The 21,842-nt window shown below is 38.2% G+C and overlaps 1 protein-coding gene and 1 long non-coding RNA gene across 2 annotated transcripts in view; one reads left to right on the top strand and one right to left on the bottom strand.

Annotated features, from left to right (window-relative positions):
- DNAJC13 (DnaJ heat shock protein family (Hsp40) member C13) overlaps positions 1–21,842 on the top strand; it is a 113,795-nt gene that overhangs the window by 18,027 nt on the left and 73,926 nt on the right. The window contains 7 exon segments of the mRNA XM_014591586.2: positions 11,141–11,216; positions 12,002–12,151; positions 12,762–12,803; positions 16,360–16,560; positions 20,220–20,426; positions 20,523–20,618; positions 20,994–21,085. Of these exon segments, the coding sequence (XP_014447072.1) occupies positions 11,141–11,216; positions 12,002–12,151; positions 12,762–12,803; positions 16,360–16,560; positions 20,220–20,426; positions 20,523–20,618; positions 20,994–21,085 (864 nt within the window).
- On the bottom strand, positions 2,797–15,372 carry LOC106735990 (uncharacterized). The gene is made up of 4 exons (XR_001371135.2): positions 14,851–15,372; positions 14,436–14,543; positions 11,928–12,032; positions 2,797–3,199 (listed from the first exon to the last, which is right to left on the bottom strand). It is a non-coding gene; the product is annotated as an uncharacterized LOC106735990 (long non-coding RNA).

Below are 21,842 nucleotides of genomic sequence, written 5' to 3'. Positions count from 1 at the left end.
CTAGCACAGGGTCTGGTTATCTTGAGACCCCTCCCTCTAGTCCTCTAGATCAGTGGATCCATATGCCTGAGACCCCTCCCTCTAGTCTGCTAGAACATTTGATCCATGTGCCTGGCATGTTGCAGGCCTACCCTGCTGGGGGTTTGAACTGCTGTCACCATGTGAGATCCAGCTTCTCTTGAGCAGGGCGTTACATGGTTGCCATGAAGCTGGTGCCTGGATGCTATCAATTAATGATAAGTTTAAGTAGAGGGTTAACTTCATTACTTTATTACCCAGAGAGCAGCCTGTGTGTAATCAACACATTCCATATTCATTTAACTGTCAGAGAAAATATACCATTAATTCCAGTGAACTTTATAACCTTTTTTAGGCATGTAATGAAATTTTTAAAATTGGGTTTGATCCTTTATTTTCCATGAAAGGGGATGATGGCAGCTTCTTGAGTCAGACTAAGGTGTAAAATACTGCTTTCTTCCTGTAAGATAACTACAAATTCCCACCCCTCAGATTGTTGTAAGGATGAAACGAACTCATGTAGAGTGTATGGAGGTTTTTAAATATAACTTAAGTACTTTGGATAGTCAATGAACTGCACTTGCTGGTTATTTCAGAAGTTGTTTAGTCTCTGATCTTTTTGAGTAGTAATGGATACCTTGAGTATATCACACTGACAGAAGGTCACCACATTATTCTAAGTCGGGACACTAGATAAAATGTGGCATGCGGACAAAGCCAGTAGCTTTTATCCCTTTTCTTCTCATAGAGTGTGGTAACTTCTTAGGATGGTACAACGTCCGAATTTTATAGTGCTTCTGGTTTACATTAGCAAACTTTCTGTAAATTTAGAAGATTTAAGTGATTTCGTTTTCTTTCAGTAGCTCCATTGTAAGAACTCCTGCATTAGAGAATGTAATTGTTATTCTTAAGGGATAATTATCTGCAATGTTTTTCTCCATTTAGTTTCATTGAACAATGTTAGAAAACTGGCATATGCAAGATAGTATGAGTCTTTCTAATTCTTTGAATTAACCTTGAAGAAAATTGTATATTTAAAGGATTTATGGTTTTTACTCAAGTGGCAGATTGCTCTGGTCATCATAATATAACTTCTGTTTTTAATGATTTTAGCATACTAATGCATTAATTCTAAAGAACAGACTTAGTGCAGTACTTTTTGCTCTGTGAGCTCATCAGTAACTCATCATCTGGAAATCAAAATGTTTTTTTTGTAACACTTTGGAGCAGGACTATTTTTGTACTCTTAGTACAGTTTCTTTCCAGTCACACCTTGAAACTTCGTTTTTATAACAGCTTAAAGATCCTATATACATACCATAAAAGTCACCCTTTTAAAGTATGCAGTTCAGAGGCTTTTAGTATTGTATATTCGTAGAGTTGTGGACCATTATCACTAACTTTTTTTAGAACACTTCAAACACTCCTCCCAAAAAAAACTTCCTCTAAAAACTGCTAAAAAAAAAAAATTAAGTTACTCCCCTTTTCTTCTTCTTTCCAGCATTTGGCAGGCACTGATCTCCTTTCTGTTCCTGGATTTGCCTGTTTGGAACATCTCAGATAAATAGAATGATAGTCCCAGCTGTGGTGGTGCAGTGGTGAGGCATTGCACTGCAGTGCTGGAAGCCATATGGAAGATTGGGGTTTAGGTTCCAGGTCAATGTGTACTCTCTGGGTGTATGTGTCTGCACCTTTTACCCTGAACGGCTAAAAGGCTGGGGGAAATTGCAGCATGAGACTCTGTTGAGGGCCTTGTCTCTCTCTGTCTCTTTCTCTGTGTGTCTCCCACTCATGAGATAAATAAACTCAAAAAGACAGAAATAGAATGTTACAAAATGTGGTCTTTTGTGACTGGCTTCCCCAGTTAGTGTGTTTTCAAGGTTCATTCATGTTATAGCATGTGTCCGTACTTCATTTCTTTTTTCTGCCAGATAATACTTTATTATATGGCTATACCATACATTTATTCGTCAGTTGATGGACATTTGTATTGTGTCCATTAATTTACTATTATGAATTATGCTGCTATGAATCTTCATTCATATACAAGTTTTTGGGATGAATCTATTTTCCAGTTCTTTTGGGTATATCCCTAGGAGTAGGTATATGGTAACTCTATTTTTAACTTTTTGAGGAACAGCTGAATTGTTTTCTAAAGTAGCTGTAGCATTTTACATTTTCTCTGTTAATAAATGAGAGTTCCAATTGCTCTATATCCTTGCCAACACTTGTCGTTGTCTGTCATTTTTTATCTTAGCCTATCTAGTGTTGTTATGAAGTAGTTCCCTGTGGCTTTGATTTTCCTCCTTTTCCTAATGACTAATGATGCTGAGTATCTTCTCTTTTTTCTTTTTCTTTTCTTTTTATTTTTATTTATTTATTTATTTATTTTTGGAGAGGTTTTCGCTATAGGGCGCGTGCGCTCGCCAGACAGACAGAGAGAGACATAGAGACAGAAAGCGAGAAATCACCCCCCAGGGGGGATGGTCACGCCGCAATCCCTTCTCCTCCATTCTCCTCTCGGGATCTTGGGCACGCACGCACACGTGCCCGGCGTGAGATTTAAGCCACCGGGTCCGAGCCGCGAACCGCGGTCGACTACGTGGGAGTCCAGCGACATAGCCATTACGCTAACTGCTGGTTCCCCTGAGTATCTTCTCATGAGCTTTTTGGCCATTTCTGTATTTTGTTTGATGAAATCTGTATTGAAACCATTTACCCATTTTTAAGTTTGGCTTTTTCTATTGTTGATTATAAAAGTGCATTACATATTCTAAATCTAAATCAGATACCGTTTGACCATTCCTACCTGAAAATCCAAAATCTGAATACTGCCTAATCAGCAACTTTTGGAGGTTTCACATGACACTACAAGTGGAAAATCTCACACTTGACTTCATGTGATGTTGCAATCAAATACTGTAGTATAAAAATACTGTATAAAATTACCTTCAACCCAGGCATGTAAGAATTAAGTGAAACATAATGAATTTCATGTTTAGATTTGGGAACTGTCCCCTGGATATCTCATTAATGCATATGCAGATATTCCAAAATCAAAAAAAAATCCAAAATCTAAAACAACTTCTGGTCCTAAGTCTTTTGGATGAGGAGCACTCAGTGTCATATGTGATTTGCAAATGTCTTCTCCAGTCCTGTGACTTTTCATTTTACTTCTTTCCTAAAAAAAAAAAAAAAAAAGTTTATTTTATTTGTACGTGTGTGAGAGAGAGACAGAGAACAGCCTTCAGCAGGGTCTTGTCATTCCACCTTCCCCGTCTTCCATCCCTTCAGCTCATCAGTCAGGGTCTCAGGCATGCACATGTACCCAGTGTCCTGGCCAGGTGTGCAAACCCACCTTCAGCCATGTGGCTTTCATTCTGCTACCATACCAGACTACTGGATAGTATCCTCTGAAGCACAGAGGGTATGGTTTTGATAAAATTAAGTTGAGCTGTTTTTTCTTTTGCCATGTGTGTTTTTGGTGTCTCTAAGAAGCCATTTCCTAATCCTAGATCACAAAGATTTATTCCAGTATTCACTTCAAAGAATAGTATATCTTTAAGTTTGAGTTAATTTTTTTTTTTTTTTTGGAGAGGTTTTCGCTGTAGGGCGCGTGCGCTCGCCAGACAGACAGAGAGAGACATAGAGACAGAAAGCGAGAAATCACCCCCCGGGGGGATGGTCACGCCGCAATCCCCTCTCCTCCATTCTCCTCTCGGGATCTTGGGCACGCACGCACACGCGCCCGGCGTGAGATTTAAGCCACCGGGTCCGAGACGCGAACCGTGGTCGACTACGTGGGAGTCCAGCGACATAGCCATTACGCTAACTGCTGGTTCCCAAGTTTGAGTTAACTTTTGAATATGGTGCAAAATAGAAATTCACATTCATTCCTTTGCATGTGGCTATCTGAATGTCCCAGGGTCATTCATTGAAAAGAGTTCTTTCTCCATTGAATTGTTTCAACATCCTTAGCAAAAATCAGTTGATCATAAATGTAAGGGTTTACTTTTGGACTCATAATTCGTTTCTTTTGATCTTATAGGCCTGTCCTTTTGTCAGTAACCTTACTGTAGCTTTGTCCTGTTTTGAAACTGGGGAATCTTTAACTTTGTCCTTTTTCAAGGTTATTTTGGGTATTCCCATCTCTTGTATTTCCATATGAATTCTAGAGTCTTTTGTCAATTTTACAATAAAAAAGAGCCAGCTAGGGTATTGATAGGGATGCACTGAATCCGGAGATGTGTCTGGGAGTGTTGGCATCTTGACAGTATGAAGTCTTGATGACCCCTGAGCTGATGGTCTCTGTTGTTTCTACCTAGTTAGATCTGTTAACATTTCTTTCAAAAGTGTTGTTTTCACTGTGTATACATCTTAAAGCTTTTATCTTCTCACTCAAAGAGTGTACATTTTCTAGTTAATGATAGTTATCATTTCATTTGGTTGTATACATTATTACGTAGTTCGGAAACTTTAGTTACGCTACCTATTTTATGTGGTCAGTTCTAATCTAGGTATAAAGTACATCTCAGCCGTGTAAATTTAAAAAGTAAATGCCCTTGGAGTTAGCAGGTGGTGGGTGATTAAGGCACTGGATCCCACATGGCCAACCCTGAAGTTTAAGTCCCAGACTGGATGGGTTGAGACACACACCTAGTGCATGTGTGCATGCCCAAAGTCTCGAGAGGAGACTAGAAAATGGATTGCAGCCTGGCCATCCCTCCTGGGGATAATTTTTCCTGTCACGTTCCCTCTCTCTCTGTCTGTCGCTCTGTTGCCGTGTCCAGGGAACGCATGCACCTATGGCAAAATCTTAAAGAAAAAAAAAAGCCCCAAATGAAACAGTTTCTATTGTTTGAGATTTGCTAATTTAACCTTCTTTCTAGAAACAAAGTTTGCATCTAGTTTTGGATATTTAGTGCTTCGAATTTCAGAGACTCCACATACATGCATACATACATACACACATGTGTATGTATGTATATATGTATGTATATAGAACTAACTCAGTCCCATATTTCAGAAAAATGTTATTGAGTGTGGCAGTAAAGATGAACATTTTTCTTTCTCTTCATATGCCCAAGTTTGAGATGCCCTCTCCAGAGCCTCTCTTCAGAGATATTTATGTGATCCGTTTCTTTTACCTGTGTAGTCGTTTTCATTGTGCCTCTGTAGCCACCACATGCCGAAGCTTTTTTTTTTTTTTTTTTTCCCTTTCTTGTATCAGTTTGCTGGAAGATGCATGCACATGCTCGCTCACCAGAGGGAGGGAAATAAAAGGGAGTGAGGGGAGGGGGAGAGAGAGAGCACAGCATTCCCTTCCTCCTTTCCCATTTCTTTTTCTGGGATTTTTGGCATGGACCTGGTTTGTTTTTGTGTGTGTGTGTGTGAGTTTTACTATAGGGTGCATGTGCTTGCTTAGACAGAGAGAAAGAAAACAAGAAATCACCCCCCAGAGGAGATGGCCATGCCGTAATCCCTTCTCTTCCATTCTCTCAAGATTTGGGGCATGCACACACACGTGCCGACATGAATTTTAAGCTGCCAGGTCTGGGGTTCAAACCATGGTCGACTATGTGGGAGTCCAGTGATGTAACTAACCATTATACCATCTGCTGGTCCCAGCACCTGACATGTTTTATAGGTCACTGTTCTGGGACTCCAATCATGCAGTTGGCCATGTGGATCCCAGCAGGCTTCACCACACCATCAACTGTGTGTTCTTATTAATGGAGGTCTGTTCACCTCAGTATAAACTCCCTGACAAAGTAGCTTTTCTTCCACATCTTTTTTCCCACTTAATAAAATACATTCATATTTCATTGTCCTTTTTTTTTCCTAGAGGAGCAAGAATGAGGCGGAGTAGGGAGGAGGGAGAAGGAAGGTGGTGAAAGCACTTTTCTTTCATGAAAAAGCAAAATTTCTTTTTGGCCTAAGCAATCCATTTCACACAGGAAGGAAGGTGCAGATGTTTCAGTTAAAGCAGAAGTACAGAATCACTGGAACACTTGGTAGTAATGTAGGGTCTTAATTTTTTCTGGATACAAATTAAATCTTTATATGGATCATTTTAATATTTGGATATGTTGATCGTAGCAAATGCTCTGAAATTAAGAGTAGCATTTTAGTAGCTAAACAAGATTTTAACCACAATCCATTAGGAGATCTCTAGTAATCAGGGTGTGAAGTTCAGTGATATTCATAGTCCGTGTAAGACTAATACAGGAAATAGAGAGGAGAGTTAAGAGAAAGGGAAGCCGGGGAGTTTCTGAACCCTTTGTTTAGGTAGGAATAGATTTCTACGAGAGAAGACGTACCCTTCTCTTTAGCTGCCTGACACATACTTCACCAATTTTGAAAAGTCTAGTAATGTTGAGGGTTTTCCCCTTTACCCTAGCTCTTGTTCCTGGCAGTCAGTAACCCTCACATGAGGGATCCTGGACTCTGTTTTCTTTGTATGGAATTCTTTGTGTCTGTTAACAGGCAGCCTAGCAGCCTGGAGTTTTAACGTCTCCCATGCAGGAGTATAAACTGGGTCACATCTTCTATATAGGAATGTTTTGTTTGTTTTTAATTTGTCAGAGGGCACATGCATTCACTGGGTGAAAACGGAAAGGGGAGGAGTGAGAATGCACCAAGGGCAGTAGTCACACCACGGTCCCTTCTCTGTTTCTTCCTCCCTTCAGGATTTTGGGCACACATGACCAGGATGTTTTTCAAGTCCCTGGGTCCAGGACTCCCAAGTGTGCAGTTGGCCATGTGGGACCTAGCTGCCTTACTCACTACGCCATGGACTGGCCCAGGAATCTTAGTACCACCTAACTCCATTCCCAGTGCCATTGTCTGTTTCTAGCAGCTGCCCACCTGCATGCTCTGGCTTAGGGGTGTATTTCTTTTTTGTTAAAAACTTTCACTTTTCTATTAAAACTTCTCTTTTCCTACTTTACTTGTGTTTGTGTTTTTTCATTCTGTATCTTAGGTTGGGTCTCTGATCTTAGAGATAGGGACCCATAGAACTGAGTATTTTACAGAATGCACCTCAGCTCCCCCGTCTAATAACTGTGGTTCAGTAGCTGATCCCTAACACATCTTTTTTTTTCCTATAAAAAGTGACCATTTGAAAAAAAAAATCATGCTATAAAAAAACCATCTCAGGCCTGGTGGAGTACAGTCGTAATGCCTTTGGACCCACCTGGGAAGGTCCTGGGTTTGTGCCCCAGGACCTCCTGGAGCAGACTGCATGTTCATGCTCTTGCACATGTGTGTCCATGTTACAGGCAGGCGGAGACCAAGTGGTCACAGCAGAGTGGGTGCCTCTCTTTCTGTCTCTCTCTTTTACTGTCTCTGTCATGGAATAAATACGTAAACCTAAAAATTGTTTCACTTTAAGAATGGTGTAACTTTTTCATGTGAAAGAGAGAGCACATGAGTGTATACACATGGAAAAGAGGGAGGGAGAGAAAGGTGAGTATCTTTGGCAAGATCTCATGGTTTCCTTGGCCTATGCTTCCCATTAGGAGCACAGGCACATGCCCCTGCCCCAGCCGTTGTGGGTTGAGCCTGGAGCCAAACTTGGGCCTTTCATGCTACCGTAGCCATCACACAGCGGTGCCCTTCCACTTACGTCTCCCAGGCCGGGCTGGTATAATGTTTTTGTTTGCAAGAAATAAAATAATACAACAGATTTTTGTTATTAAATTTTGTAATAGGGCATGTGTACTTGCCAGAGAGAGACAGAGAAAGTGAGAAATTACCCCCCTGGGGGAATAGCCATGTTGCAGTCCCTGCTGCTCCATTCTCTTCTCAGGATTTTGGGCATGTACTCATATGCACCAGGTGCGATTTTCAAGCCGCCAGATCTGGAGCTTGAACTAGATCATGGGAGTAAAGCTCCTTAACTACCACACCGCTTACTGATGCAAGAAGTTTTTTTTGTTTGTTTGTTTTTCAAAGCTTATTTTATTCATGGGAGAGTATGTGTGCGTGTGATTGGATGATAGATAGGTACCGTTTATAGTGTCTTGTCATACCATAGTCCCCTTCCTCTAGCTCATTAGGATTTTGAGCATGTATGTGCCTGGCACGTTTTAGGTCATTGAGTATCAAACCTGTTGTTGACCGTGTGGCTTCTAGCACTGAAGTTTAATATGCACCTGCTGTGTCACTGAAGCTGGGCCTAAGCTGTGGTTGAATGTAAATTGATAAAAGTTTAGTTTGTCTTTTAAAACAATCTTAGCACATCACCTATAAAATCCAAAACTTCCAGTTCTAGCTTTTGGTTCAGTAGTCTTTTGCTTTCTGATGAATTTCTTTTCGCCAGCGCTATCATTAACATGACAATTTTTATTACCATTGTTATGGCAGTAAAATGCCCCATTGATAAAGCAGTTGACGCAGACACTTGTGTTTCTTGGAATGATATTAATTTCCTGATTTTAAGTAACATCATAGTTAATGGGTTATGTAAGTTACATTTCTTAATAAGCTATCATGTTACTATAATCAGAGCTGTGAAAACCTTAGAAGCGCCCACTAAGGCTTTGAAGTGTTAGCTGTTTGTAGACATCCTTGTCTGCTCCACCGCCCCCGACCCCCACCTCACCCTAGGGAGCAGTAGATGGGTATTCTCATATTAGAAGGGCTCCCACTCTGGGAACCAGCAGTTAGCATAATGGCTATGTCACTGGACTCCCACATAGTTGACCACGGTTCACGTCCCGGACCCAGTGGCTTAAAACTCACGCCGGGTGCGTGTGTGTGCGTGCCCAAGATCCCGAGAGGAGAATGGAGGAGAAGGGATTGCGGCGTGACCATCCCCCCTGGGGGGTGATTTCTCGCTTTCTGTCTCTATGTCTCTCTCTGTCTGTCTGGCGAGCGCATGCGCCCTATAGCGAAAACCTCTCCAAAAGAAGGGCTCCCACTCTAGTTTTCCACTGAACGTTAGACATGTGAAATTAGAGAAGTATTTATAGTATACAACACTTTTTTGATATGGATATGTGGTAAAGATTAAATGATGAGGGCCAGCAGATGGCATAATGGCTACATCGTTGACCGCGGTTCGAGTCCTGGACCAGCGGTTTAAACATCATGCTGGGCCTATGCGTATGTGTGCCCCAAATCCCAGGAGGAGAATGGAGGAGAAGGGATTGTGGGATGATCATCCTTCCTGGGGGGGTGATTTCTAGCTTTCTGGCTCTCCAGCAAGCGCATGCGCCCTATAATGAAATTAATTTTTTTTTTTAAAGATGATTGAATATCTATTATTTTCTTTTTGCCCAAATGGAAGTTAATTTTTTCATCTCTATTCTGTTTAGAGCCAAAAAAAAAACAACAACAAAATCTAATGTGGAATATCTCTCTTGATCTTAATGAAATATTTCTAATGTTATTTAGGTAATAATTGTCAAGTAATTATTATTGGTTTAAGGTAGTATATGCCTTTTTAGTGTATTAGTAGATTAAAGCAAAAAAACAGGATCTTCTCCATAGACGTTAGAAAGTTTTTAACAACTATTTTTGATAACTTAAAAATCTCCTACTGAAATACAAATAGATATTTCAATAAATATAATGAGTAATAAATTTTTGTAACAGTGAACTGTTTTTCTCAAATGAAACTTTCTTTGGTCCATGTGTATTACTGTTTTAATATGGTACTTGATTCTCATTGCTAATATTTATTTTAAAATAGATTGGTGCATTGATTTTATTAAATTTTAGCATCACTAAAAAAATTGAAATGCCGTCTTTTCTCTGTTTTCTGGAACAATTAATAAGCATAGGAGTTACCTGATCCTCTAAGTATCCTTTTCTCTTAAAATTGTTTGAGCCTTTGTTGGAGGACGTGATTCTTTTGTAACTTTCTTAAATTCTTCTATATATGGGTTGATTTATTCTTTTTTTAAAAAAATAATTATTTAACCTTATTATTTAATTTTGACCAGAGAAGGACAGAGCAAGAGAGAGAGAGCGAGCGAGAGAGAGGGGAAAGTGAGAGAGCAAGCCACCAGGTCCAGGATTCAAACTGTGGTTGGCCAGCCCCCTTAACCACTACGTCACCTGCCGACCCCAGAGATTGATTTATTCTTAATTTTTAAATTTATTAACATAGGCCTACATACGCATTATTTTTATTTTTTTCTGTCTTTATGATAATGAATTTCATTTATCCTCCTCCCCCCTAAGGTTTTTGTCATAGAGCACCTGTTCTCACCAGAGACAGTGAGAGAGAGAGTGAGAAATCACACTTGGGCGGGGGATGGCCACACCACAGTCCCTTCTCCTCCATTCTACTTCTAGAGTTTTTGCATGCACTCACAGGTGCCTGACATGATTTTCAAGCCGTCAGGTCCGGGACTCAAACCATGGTTGACCATGTGGGAGTCTAGCATCTTAACCACCACATCACCTGTTGGCCCCAAATTCCTTTTATTCTTAATTTTGTTTCTGTGTTTTCTTATACTAGCTAATATTTTACTCATTTTAATATTTTATTTCCAAAGAACTAATTCTTCAGTTTTTAAGTAAAATTTTATAATTGAATTTTCACTTTTATCATTATGAATTCCTGTCTCTTTGAGAGGATTACTAATATACACATGGTTTTTCTCGTTCAGATGTGTCACTTAAGGAAGTGAAGCGAGAAGTGAAAATTGCTTGTTTGTGGTACAGGCTTCCTTACAGCTATAAAATTGCAGTCCTTACATGTAACAGGTAGTTGCTTAAGTAGGGATTGTCAAGATCCCAGGCTGGGCATAGGTTTTCCTTCCTTTCCACCATGGTTTTGTGGAAAGGATATTTTGAAATAATTAGTAATATATGATGTCTCTTTTTTTTATTTTAATAAAATATTCATATTACTATCCTAGGTTAGTTTGTGTCATACTTTTCTACTTAGGAATCTTAAAATAATACACAGTGAAATTAATGTTGGTTGGGTTTTAATACCAATAGCAGTTTAGAACATTAAAGAAAGTGAGACTATGAAACTAAACTTTATTCATTATCAACTAACACATTTTTGATGATTGAAATTCTCCTTTTATATTGGTATCATATATATTTTCTTGTAAATTTTTTTTTAAAGCTGTATTTAAGCACTTGTCTTCTTTTGCAGATATAAACGTGTCTTTTCAGTTGGAACTCATGCGATTACTACGTATAATCCCAATACCTTAGAAGTAACAAACCAGGTAATCATGTTAGACATTGCTAGGTGTTTGTACGAACTCACTTTTAATTTTAAAAGCCAGGGCATGACCTGTTATCTCCTACTTGAAATCAGTACTTGAGGGCAAAAATGTCAAATCTGAAAAAGACTGTGTTCATGCAATGTTCTATACTCAAGTCCAAATGTGAGTATGAGAGGGTTTCAAAAGTTTGTGGAAAAATTAAAGTACAAGTTTACTTTGGTGCAAAAAAGTTTTGAAATCAATGGGTATTTTTCACATTTTGTATGAACTTTCTGAGGCTCCCTCATAAATAAAGCCAAAGGGGAGAATGTTTATTAATAGGCTCTCAAGGGCATATCTTTTTGATATATTGCTGATCTAAGTCATCTCAGATAATACAAGTCCCAAGTGCAGTTGGTGTAAAATCCTTGTCATGGAGGCGGATTTCTTGTTTATGATGGCAAGACTAACCTGAACGTGGACCTGTAGACATACTTAAAGACAGTCTAGTTTATTTTAATTCTAAATTGGGCATGTCTTACAAACTCCTTAGGATTAATGTCATTAATCATTAAAATTGAAATACAAATAGGACTTCTGTCTCTGACTAAAAATCTTTAAAAGATTTTTGTTATTGACTTAATTGCTACAGTAGGCCTCTATTACTTTGTAAAATTTTGCTCAATTTGTCATTGATTATGAAATTGCAGTAGGAAGAGTGTTGCAGCTTACCATATTGTGGCACCAGCTGAGAGAATTGTAGAATTGTTTTTGTGTTTTTTTTTGTTTTCTTTTTTTTTGGTTAGTGGCCTTATGGAGACATTTGCAGCGTCAGCCCTGTTGGAAAAGGACAAGGAACAGAATTCAACCTGACATTTCGTAAAGGCAGTGGGAAAAAGTCAGAAACTTTAAAATTTTCTACAGAGCACAGAACAGAACTTCTTACAGAAGCATTGGTAAGAAAGCTACCATGTTCATAAACTAAATTTCTTCTCTTTTTTAAATGAAATAGTTACGTTTAAGTACAGATAAAATGTTCTCAGCTCTTGTAGCCATTATGGTTATTTTTACTTATTGACCTTTAACTTGACACTTTGAAACTATTTTCTAACTGAAAGGCTGGAAAATTCCTTATAGTTGATATTTTTCTTTTCAAATGTATATACAGGACAGAAAGTATATGTATAATTTATCTTGTTCTTAGGTAAAGATCCACACTCATTGAATAGAGAAAGCACCCTCTCCCCAGTAGGGCACAGTCACACCATAGTCCTGTCCACTACCTTTCTACCTCATCTGAACCTGGGCTGAGCACATGCTCCTGCCTGCCAGGGCCCTCCCTTCTGGGGCTGGGACTTGAACCATAGCTGGCTCTTTAGGACCTGGTTCCCGAAACTTTTAGGCCACATGACCAGCCCTGATTGGTCTTAAACTGTAACTTTTAATAGTAGTTTTTAATGGCAAGGTTATTAAACTGGGATTTAACTTGATTTTGGTAGAAAAAACTGTAGTGTGTCTTTGTTATGAGTCCATTGCCATAAACTTTGGTTATGTTTTCTCTTTCAGAGATTTAGAACTGATTTTTCAGAAGGAAAAATCACAGGAAGGGTAAATTTTTGACATTTATTAATACGTATTTTTACTTGTTCAAATTTTATCCTTTATTATAGAAATCATTTCATAATGTATGTTCCTTCTATGACAAAGCTAAAGGGGAAAAAGTGAAGTATAAGTTTAATGTCTGCTACTAACATGTAATAGATGAAAACAGGAAATTCAATGATTAAGACTAGATTGATGATCATTAATGCTTGTAGATGTGGAAAAAAATCATCAGAAAAAAAAAAACTAGGGACAGTAAAATCAGCTTCATAATTATGCAGGCAGTCCGTATTCAGTGTTTTAAACACTAATACTAGCGAGCTTCATAGTGCTGTTGATTTTGCTTGTTGGAACATGCAGTTGTTCTTTAAGGTAGGAGTTTACTTTTGAAGTATTAAAATTTTAAGAAGACTTGAGCCTACTGAAAATGTCTTACTTGTTCTTACACTGGATCTGGTCCAAGCTTGGCATGGTACACTGACACCTCAGGAAAGTCACGGTTGATCGTTAGACTCTTAACTTTCCCAGACCTTCTCTTGTCATGTCATAGGAGCATTTAACTTAAAATAGAGATTTTTGTGGAGGGAGAAATGGGAGTTGTTGCTGTGTTCACTCTCTTGAAGCATTGAATTTCTTTCCATGAGCAGATATTAATTACTTTAATAATGGGAGGAAAAAAATAAGGCCTGAACACACATCTCTGTGCAAAACCCTGGCTTCTGGCGCAGGGCAGTAACTGGTTGTCGAGAACGTCATGACGTGTTTTTCTATGCAAAAATGTGTCTTGACTTTTCCAACAACCCAATAATATACTGGCAGCACAATTCCCCTGTCTTTTTTTTTTTTTTTTTTTTTTTTTGGGATTTTTTTGTTTTGTGCACTTGCCAGAGAGAGAGAGAGAGAGAGATAGAAAGCGAGAAATTACGCCCCGGAGGGGATGGCCACACCGCAATCCCTTCTCCTCCATTCTCCTCTCGGGATCTTGGACACGCATGTACACGTGCCCGGCGTGAGTTTAAGCCACTGGGTCCGGGACTTGAACCATGGTCAGCTACGTGGGAATTCAGCAACATAGCCACTACGCTAACCACTGGTCCCCCCTGTCTTTCTTAAGCATTCATCTTTCCTATGGATAGTTTCCCGCTTGTTTTAGCATCCAAGAAGCCTTACTGAATTGGCTGCTTGTCCAAGAGCCATTAAACTAGCTTAATGGCAGTTGCTTATTTTCTTGTCCCTGATGAGCCATGGTCAGATTTCTGTAAGTCATAACTTGGGGTGTTTATTATAATTATTTGATGATAGCAGACATATTCTCTGTATCTCATCTCTTTGGGATACAACTGCTTCCAAAAGCATAATTACAGGTTTTGTTTATAAGCTTCCCTTTAAATCAGTTAACTTCACCCACTTTATACTTTTCAAAATTTTATAATGGAAACAATGTCTCTAGAAGATTGCTTGAAGGATAGGTCATCAAATTTTATATCAGTAGTAAGGGAGTGAAAGCAACACCCATACATCCCTAAAAATATGAAAATAAAAATAGTTTACATTTCCACTCCAGACGCAGTACTCTTGTTTCAGTGGAACTTGGCCCTTAGGCCTCCGGTTGGCCTACATACACTCTACATCACGTACCTCAGAACCCTTCCCCTTGGGTCTGCAGCCCGAGGGACGATGGTATGTCTTCCCTAGCACATCTCATTCACGGCAGTTGGTGATCAGCTAGGAGGAATGAAGAATACCCTGCAGAGTGGGTTTGGGGATTGTGAGCAAGTATAGCTCGGAAGATACCAACTGTCTTTTTTCTTCTTCTCTTTCTTTTCTTATTTTTTTACATTTAATCTTTATACATCTTGACAGCATACAAAATGAATTTTCCAAGGATGAATACATTATGTATTAGGCCAGTCAATGAAATTACCATACACGTTACCATCAGCAGATTATTTTCCATTTTTGCGTCCATTAGATGTTATGCTTCCCTCCCCCCTTAATTACTTCCCTCCTGGCCCTCACTGCCCACCCTTCTCCCACACTGTCTGGTATCCACCGTTGTTTTTAAGCACCACCATGTCCGTGGTCTCCCTCCCTCTTTGCTTCTGGAGAGGCGTGGCATTGATCTGTCCTTTAGTTCAGAGTCTGTGTGTTCTTGGGTTAACACAGGTCCTTCTGTTTTCTGGAGAGTTCCTCTTATGGAACTGTCCTGCCTGATGTCATAACAGTAGTGCTGAGGTGGCTTGATGGGACATGATCTGTGGATGTCAATGCTGAGTTCACTGTTGGATGTTGGTGGTGGTCACGACTCAGTGCCTTACTCTTTTTCTTACCACTTATGAGAGAATTTCTTTCCATTTTATTAGTAGTATTAGAAGTAGCTGTACTCTTGAGCGGTCCGTTTATTTTTACCTAATGTATAATGACCGTGCTTTCCTTTTCATATTGATGGGCAGAAGACTTTGTGGCATTTGCGCAGAGGATATATTATGTCACATATGACACCTGGTTGTCTTTATTTTCTCTTTGTTTTACTTTTCCATTATTTTAAATTTATTTTCACCTTATGTTCCATATCATTTTTCTTAAAACCCTCAGTTAAGGTTTTTAAAAATTAAACTGGGTAGAAAGTGGATGTTGACCATTCTAATTCTTCTCTGATAGGCAGGCAGCTATTGGGTTGTCCAAGAAGTCGTGGATATATTTTTCTATGCAAAAATGCATCATGACTTTTCCAAGGACCCAGTACTTGAATTTACATTTATAATATAAATGTAATTTTATTTGCCAGTGTGATCTAAACTCTTAAAAGATAACTTTCCAGTGGTGTGATTAGAAAAGCCTAAGGTTAAATTTAGGCTTAGCATTTTGCTTTCTGTTATGCAAAAAGATGTATATTAATATACTGAGTTAGTTCAGGTTGTTTAAATTGAACATTTTCACTTCCTGTAATGTGATTCAGCTCTTTTCGCTATCTAACTTAGATGAAAAGAATCTTATCATCAAAAACCAAAATCTTTTTCCTAATAAAACTTCTCAAAATATATTCCTATTTAGGATTTGCTTTTTGTTTCTTTTTATTGATTTACATGAGTCACTTAAATTTTTTTTAACAAAATATTGTCACCAAAACCTTTGCTAATTAAAAAATTACATATCACTTCTTCATTTAGAGTGAACATTCTTAAAGCAGCACACCCTTTCAATATCTGAGTTTAATTTTTCCCCTAAAGAATTATTTATTTATTTATTTCTGTTTGTTGTTTTTATTTTTTGATTTGACATGAGAGAGAGAGAGAGAGAGAGAAAGGGAAAATGAGAAAGCAAGCTGTCAGGTCTGGGACCTGAACCACTTTCAGCCATGTGGGAATCCAGCGCCTTTAACCACCATGCCACCTGTCGTCCCCAAGTTTAATATTTTTTAACAATTTTGATAGTAGCTGTAAATATTTATAATATAAATCTAGATTAGATTTTTGGTTGTGATTGACACATTAAATGTAACTTTATCTTTTGGTAAGCCTTATCTTATATGAACTGAAAATAATGCTGTTTCTGTCTCTAGAGATATAACTGTTATAAACATCACTGGAGTGATACCAGAAAACCTGTAATTTTGGAAGTAACTCCTGGAGGCTTTGACCAGATAAACCCTGCTACCAACAGAGTACTGTGCTCCTATGACTATAGAAATATTGAAGGCTTTGTAGATCTCTCTGATTACCAGGGAGGATTCTGTATACTGTATGGAGGATTTAGTAGATTGGTAAGTAGTGTTTTAAAAAATACATAAGAAAGTACATATAAGAGGACAGAACTTTTGGGAGGGAAGAAAGTTTTTTCTAGTTCATTTTAAATTTAATATGAGTTCTCTGGAGGAGATATAATATTGAAAGTGTAGGCTGCAGTATCACAGGGTACCAGAGGCTGAATCCCAGTTTGCTGTTCTCTATTGTGAGTATCAGATGAGATAATTTATGTAAAATTTTTTTACACAGTGGATGGCTTAGTAGTGTTCAGTAATGGTAGTTACAGTTCTAATTCTTATTGGTATTAATATCTTACCCAAAACTTTTTCAGCTTTCTTTGAATAAAAGTACTTTAAGAGACCAGCTGGTGTTCTGGTGGGATAAGGCCACTGGATCCCACACAACCAACCACATGGTTCTAGTCTTAGACCCGGTGGCTTGCAAAACATGCCAGGTGTGTGTTTGTGCATGTCTGAAATCCCCAGCGTAGGGAGAAATGGAGGATAAGAGATTGTGGCATGGTCATCCCCCATTAGGGGTACTTTCTCATTTTCTCTTTCACCAGTAAGTGCACGTATTCTCTATCAAAAAAAATTTTTTTAAGTAATTTAAATATAGAAATTTTAGAGAGTTTTCCTGGGCCAGCCAGTGGTGTGGTGGTTAAGGTGGCTGGATCCCTGTGCTTGACTGTGTGGTTAGTCTGGACCCGGAGACCTGAAAAACACTTGGGGTGCTCTCCCAACATCACAGAAGTAAGAAATGGCTGAGAAAGGATTATGTGACATGAGTTTCTCCCTCGAGGATGTACTCTCACTTTGTTCCTTGTCTTCCCTCCACCCTTGTGAGCCCACGTGCCCTCTGTCAAATACAAGAATAAAATGGTCTTTGTCCTTTGCCTGGCTCACTGTAATCTGAAATTCGAGAACCACTGACTTCAAATTCAAATTTCATTGCATGTTTCTGTCTTGAAATTTAGTTATTCTGGGATTCAGTCAAAACTTCCTAAGATGCTGAGACCCTGCGCGTTAATCAGTAATAGAAGCTGAGTAGATGCTGACCATCTTTGTTTATGAGAGATACTCTGCCTTTCTTAGTAAGATTTAAACCCCAGATCTCAAAAGGAGCAATAGAGAGTCTCCAAGTAGAGAAGTCAGTTGAAGTTAACTTGCAAGATTCCTTTCTTTGGGCCCACCAAGTGGCATGGTGGTTAAAGGCGGTGGAGTCCCACATGGCCGACCACGGTTCAAGTCTCGGACCTGGTGGCTTGCTTTCTCACCTCCTCTCTCTCTCTCTCTCTGTCTCTCTGTCTCTCTCTGATCAAACTGGAAAATAATAATAATGATGATAATAAAAAAATTTAAATAAAATAAGTCTTAAAAAAAGAAAGATTCCTTTCTCTTGAAAATTTCAATTCCTGCAGTTACCTTATTGGCCTTGGAATGCTGTTACAAGATTTAGTGTTTTATAGATAAATACCCTCTCCTGGGTATGTATCTCCAAGGCAAGCCTGGTTTTCACTCCATAGAGAGTAAGAGGCAGTATGTGACCGGGAGCAGTATGCCTCAGTTTACAAAACGCAGTTTGCTATTCAGAGTCACAGGCCTTTTTCCAACCTCAATTTAACTTCCTTACTTGATGAGTACCATCTTGTTGGGTCATTGCAAAAGTAATGTGTTTTTCTAAGCAAAAACATGTCATGATGTTTCAGACAACCCAGTAGTTTCTCTCATCTAGGAATACGTTCTGTTAGCTCTGAGTCTAGACCCAAAAGATGAAGGTCCAAAGGAAAACTTTATTTCCTTTCTATTTATAAAACTGTCTCTTCCCTTGAAAGTGGAATTTGGAATGATTAGCCCCTTAGTGTAAAACTTGCCTAGTTATCAGAATGTGGCCTTCCTGTAGTTCATCTAAGCCGTATAATGGAGCAGAATAATTTCATTACTAAGGTTGAAGATTGTTTGATAACTTATTGCCAGTATTTTTTTATTGCCTGATGACAGAAAGTTTTAACTTTAATTATTCAACAAATATATTCTCTGCTTTTTAAATGATACTAATTAAGAGAAATCAATTCACTACAAATATGATGTCATAGCATATTAATTCAACAAATCTTTAATATGGTCTGCAAGTGATTATAGTGACAAGCTGATGAGGATAAAATCAGGTTCTTTTTTCTTTTAGGTTTTTGCTTGGGGCACATGGGCTCGTCAGAAAGAAACAGATAGAGGGAAAGTGAGAAATCACCCTCAAGGGTGATGGCCATGGCACAGTCCCTTCTCAGTTCTCCTCTTGGGATTTTGGGCATGCTCACATACGTGCCTGTTGTAATTTTCAAACTGCTGGGTCTGGAACTCAAACTGCTGGGGGCCATGTGAGAGTCCAGCACGTTTTTTAACCACTGTGCTACTCGCTGGCCCCTAAAGTCATGTTCTTAAGCAGATCTTTTTCGGTGCTTCTCAGTGAGGGCACTGCTGGCATTCTGGAAAGCACAGTTCTTTCTTGTGTGTGCCAGTCCTCCCTGTCATTTTAGGACGGTCAGCATCGCTGGCCTCTAGGCAAATGCAAATAATGATCCCTGTGTTATCCTTTCTTTCGTAAGTCCTCCCTTTCCACAGTATTAAAATATTAAGTGGAAATTTTCAGAAATAAGCAATTTACAAGTGTAAAATTACTTCCCGTTATGAGTAGCTTCATGAGGTGTTAACACTCAGAATGTAAAGCCATTCCTTTGTCCAAGGTCCTCACCTGCCCGTAAGTCACTCTGTAGCCATCTCATTTACCAGGTTGAAGTAATATACAGACTTAACATCCCTGATCTGGAACTCTGAAATCCAAAATGCTCCAGAGTCTGAGACTCTGATCTCCGACATGATATTACAAGTAGAAAATTCCATATGTAACCTCGTGCGATAAGTCTCAGTCAAAGTACTGCAATACAAAAATACTGTATAAAATTACCTTCAGACTGTGTGTAAGGATTATTTGAAATAAATGAATTTCATGTTTAGATTTGGGTCCCATCCATAGATATTTTATCCCAGCCCCAGGTATGTACACACAGGTATTCCAAAATTTAAAAAAATTCTAAACATTTCTAGGCCTATGCGTCTCAGGTAAAAGACTGCTCAGCCTATAGTGTGTGTAGTGTTCTTCACTATCTGTAGTCTCTAGTATCCACTGGGTGTCTTGGAATGTAAAGGGGGGCTATCATATAGTTCTGGAGATTGGTTTGTAATATCAGTAGGCCAGTGACTTATAGGCATTTAAACATTTTTCAGTGTAATCTTGCAAGGAAACCTGTGTAAAACGGGTTAAATCAGAGCTGTCTTGATTCAGACAGGAAATTCCCACCACAGCGTTCACCTCCTCCACTGGGTTATGTAGGGACCCTTGGGTCCTCTCCTTGCAAGTCCCAGCGTGTCTGTGCAAGGTGATGGCCAGAGCCTGAGAGGTTAGGAGAACTTTTCTGTCTAGTGAGTTCATTGCAAAGGTCTAGATCCCCAACTTTGATTTTAATTTAGGAACAGTCTTTCAAGTACAACACACTGCTTATTTTAGGTAAGTCGTACCACCTCTTTTTTCTCTAGAGTGCTACTTTAATCTTTTTCTATGAATTAATTATGACTCCATTGTTGTTTCATCTCTGACTTTTTAAATTTCAAAATTTGTGCAGCATTTATTTGCATCAGAGCAAAGAGAAGAGATTATCAAAAGTGCAATAGACCATGCTGGCAACTACATAGGTATTTCATTGAGGATCAGGAAAGACCCTTTAGAGTTTGAGCAATATTTGAATCTCCGCTTTGGAAAATACAGCACTGATGAGTCCATCACGTCTTTAGCAGAGTTCATAGTTCAGAAAATATCTCCTAGACATTCGGTAAGACCCCTGTGTTGAAAACAAAGATTTGTTTATGTGACTTTGACATTATTCTTTAATAACTTTTTTCAAATGTTTTAATTTTATTTTTTGAAGGAGCCTGTGAAAAGAGTCCTTGCACTTACAGAAACATGTTTAGTAGAAAGGGATCCAGCAACCTATAATATTGCAACATTGAAGCCTTTAGGAGAAGTAAGTTTTAGCATAATTATCTTAAATAAGATTTCTTCCTGTTGATAAATTAAAATTTTGTTTTTATTTTAATATTTACTCATGTCTGAGGAATGGGAAACAGGATAGAATCTGTATTTAATTTTAACATTTAATATTTATAGATCTTTGAACAGTAACTATTCAAAAGTTAGTTTCCAAGTACATAAAAAATGCAACTTTTTATTAAATAATTATATGAAAGTTTGAATGAGACTTTTCAGCAGCTCTTAAATTCTGATATTATAAACTATTTACATTTTTAGGTATTATCTTTTTAAGCAAAATGATGTGTAATTTTATAATGAAATAATATAGATCCAAACTTTTTTTTCAAAGTTATTTTTATTTTATTAGGTGTTTGCATTGGTTTGTGACCCAGACAATCCACAACTTTTTACCATTGAATTTATCAAAGGGCAAATACGGAAATACTCTTCAACAGAAAGGTATTTTTTTTTCTTTTTAATTCATCAAGCTTTTGATATCCTAGCCGTGTGCAAGGCAAAGAACTTGATCAAAGTGGAAAACAAAGGTTCATAATCTAGAACTTGTAAATGATTTTAAGTTGGAAAAATAATGATTTTGTTGTATATTTAAAATGACCATTCAGTTTTCAGATTCTTAAATACAGCTATAGTGGTTTAATTTTAATTGACATTTTAAATGCAAAAATTAAATTGTGTTTCTGTAAGTCATGTTTTTAGAGTATTTCATCATAGTACCTTTACTTTACTTGTTTGGATAACAGCAGCAAGGGTCTTCAACATGAATATACTTGAGTTTAATATTTATCTGTTACTATTCTAAACTAGTAATCAATTTTCCAGTGTAGTATACTTGCACATTTTTACATTATTCCTTCAAGAAAACCTGTGAGCTGCTCTAATTTTTGGTGTCTGGAAAGTAAACACATGTATAGCACTCTCGAAATGTGAATGATTGGATGGATCTCCCTTATATACTAAAAGTTTTGTCATGATGGGCAGTTCTTGACATTCTTTTCAATCTATTGTAAATAGATTAAGACCGATTCTGTTTTCTCAAGTTAGTCCAAACAGTGTTAGTACGTTTTACCGCCCTGTGCGGAGCAGTCTTCAGACTAAGGTCAGTACCCATAGAACCTTGAGGTTGTTCTTCCTGTCCTGAACTCAGAGAGACCATATGAAAAAGTAATGCAGATATTCTAATCAGAAGGAGGGTCTC

This window comes from Tupaia chinensis, unplaced genomic scaffold (assembly GCF_000334495.1).
Source record: "Tupaia chinensis unplaced genomic scaffold, TupChi_1.0 Scaffold000601_1, whole genome shotgun sequence".
NCBI classification, from domain to species: Eukaryota; Metazoa; Chordata; class Mammalia; order Scandentia; family Tupaiidae; genus Tupaia; species Tupaia belangeri.
The sequence above is the reverse complement of the archived record's forward strand: the minus strand, read 5'-3'. Positions and strand labels throughout refer to the sequence as shown.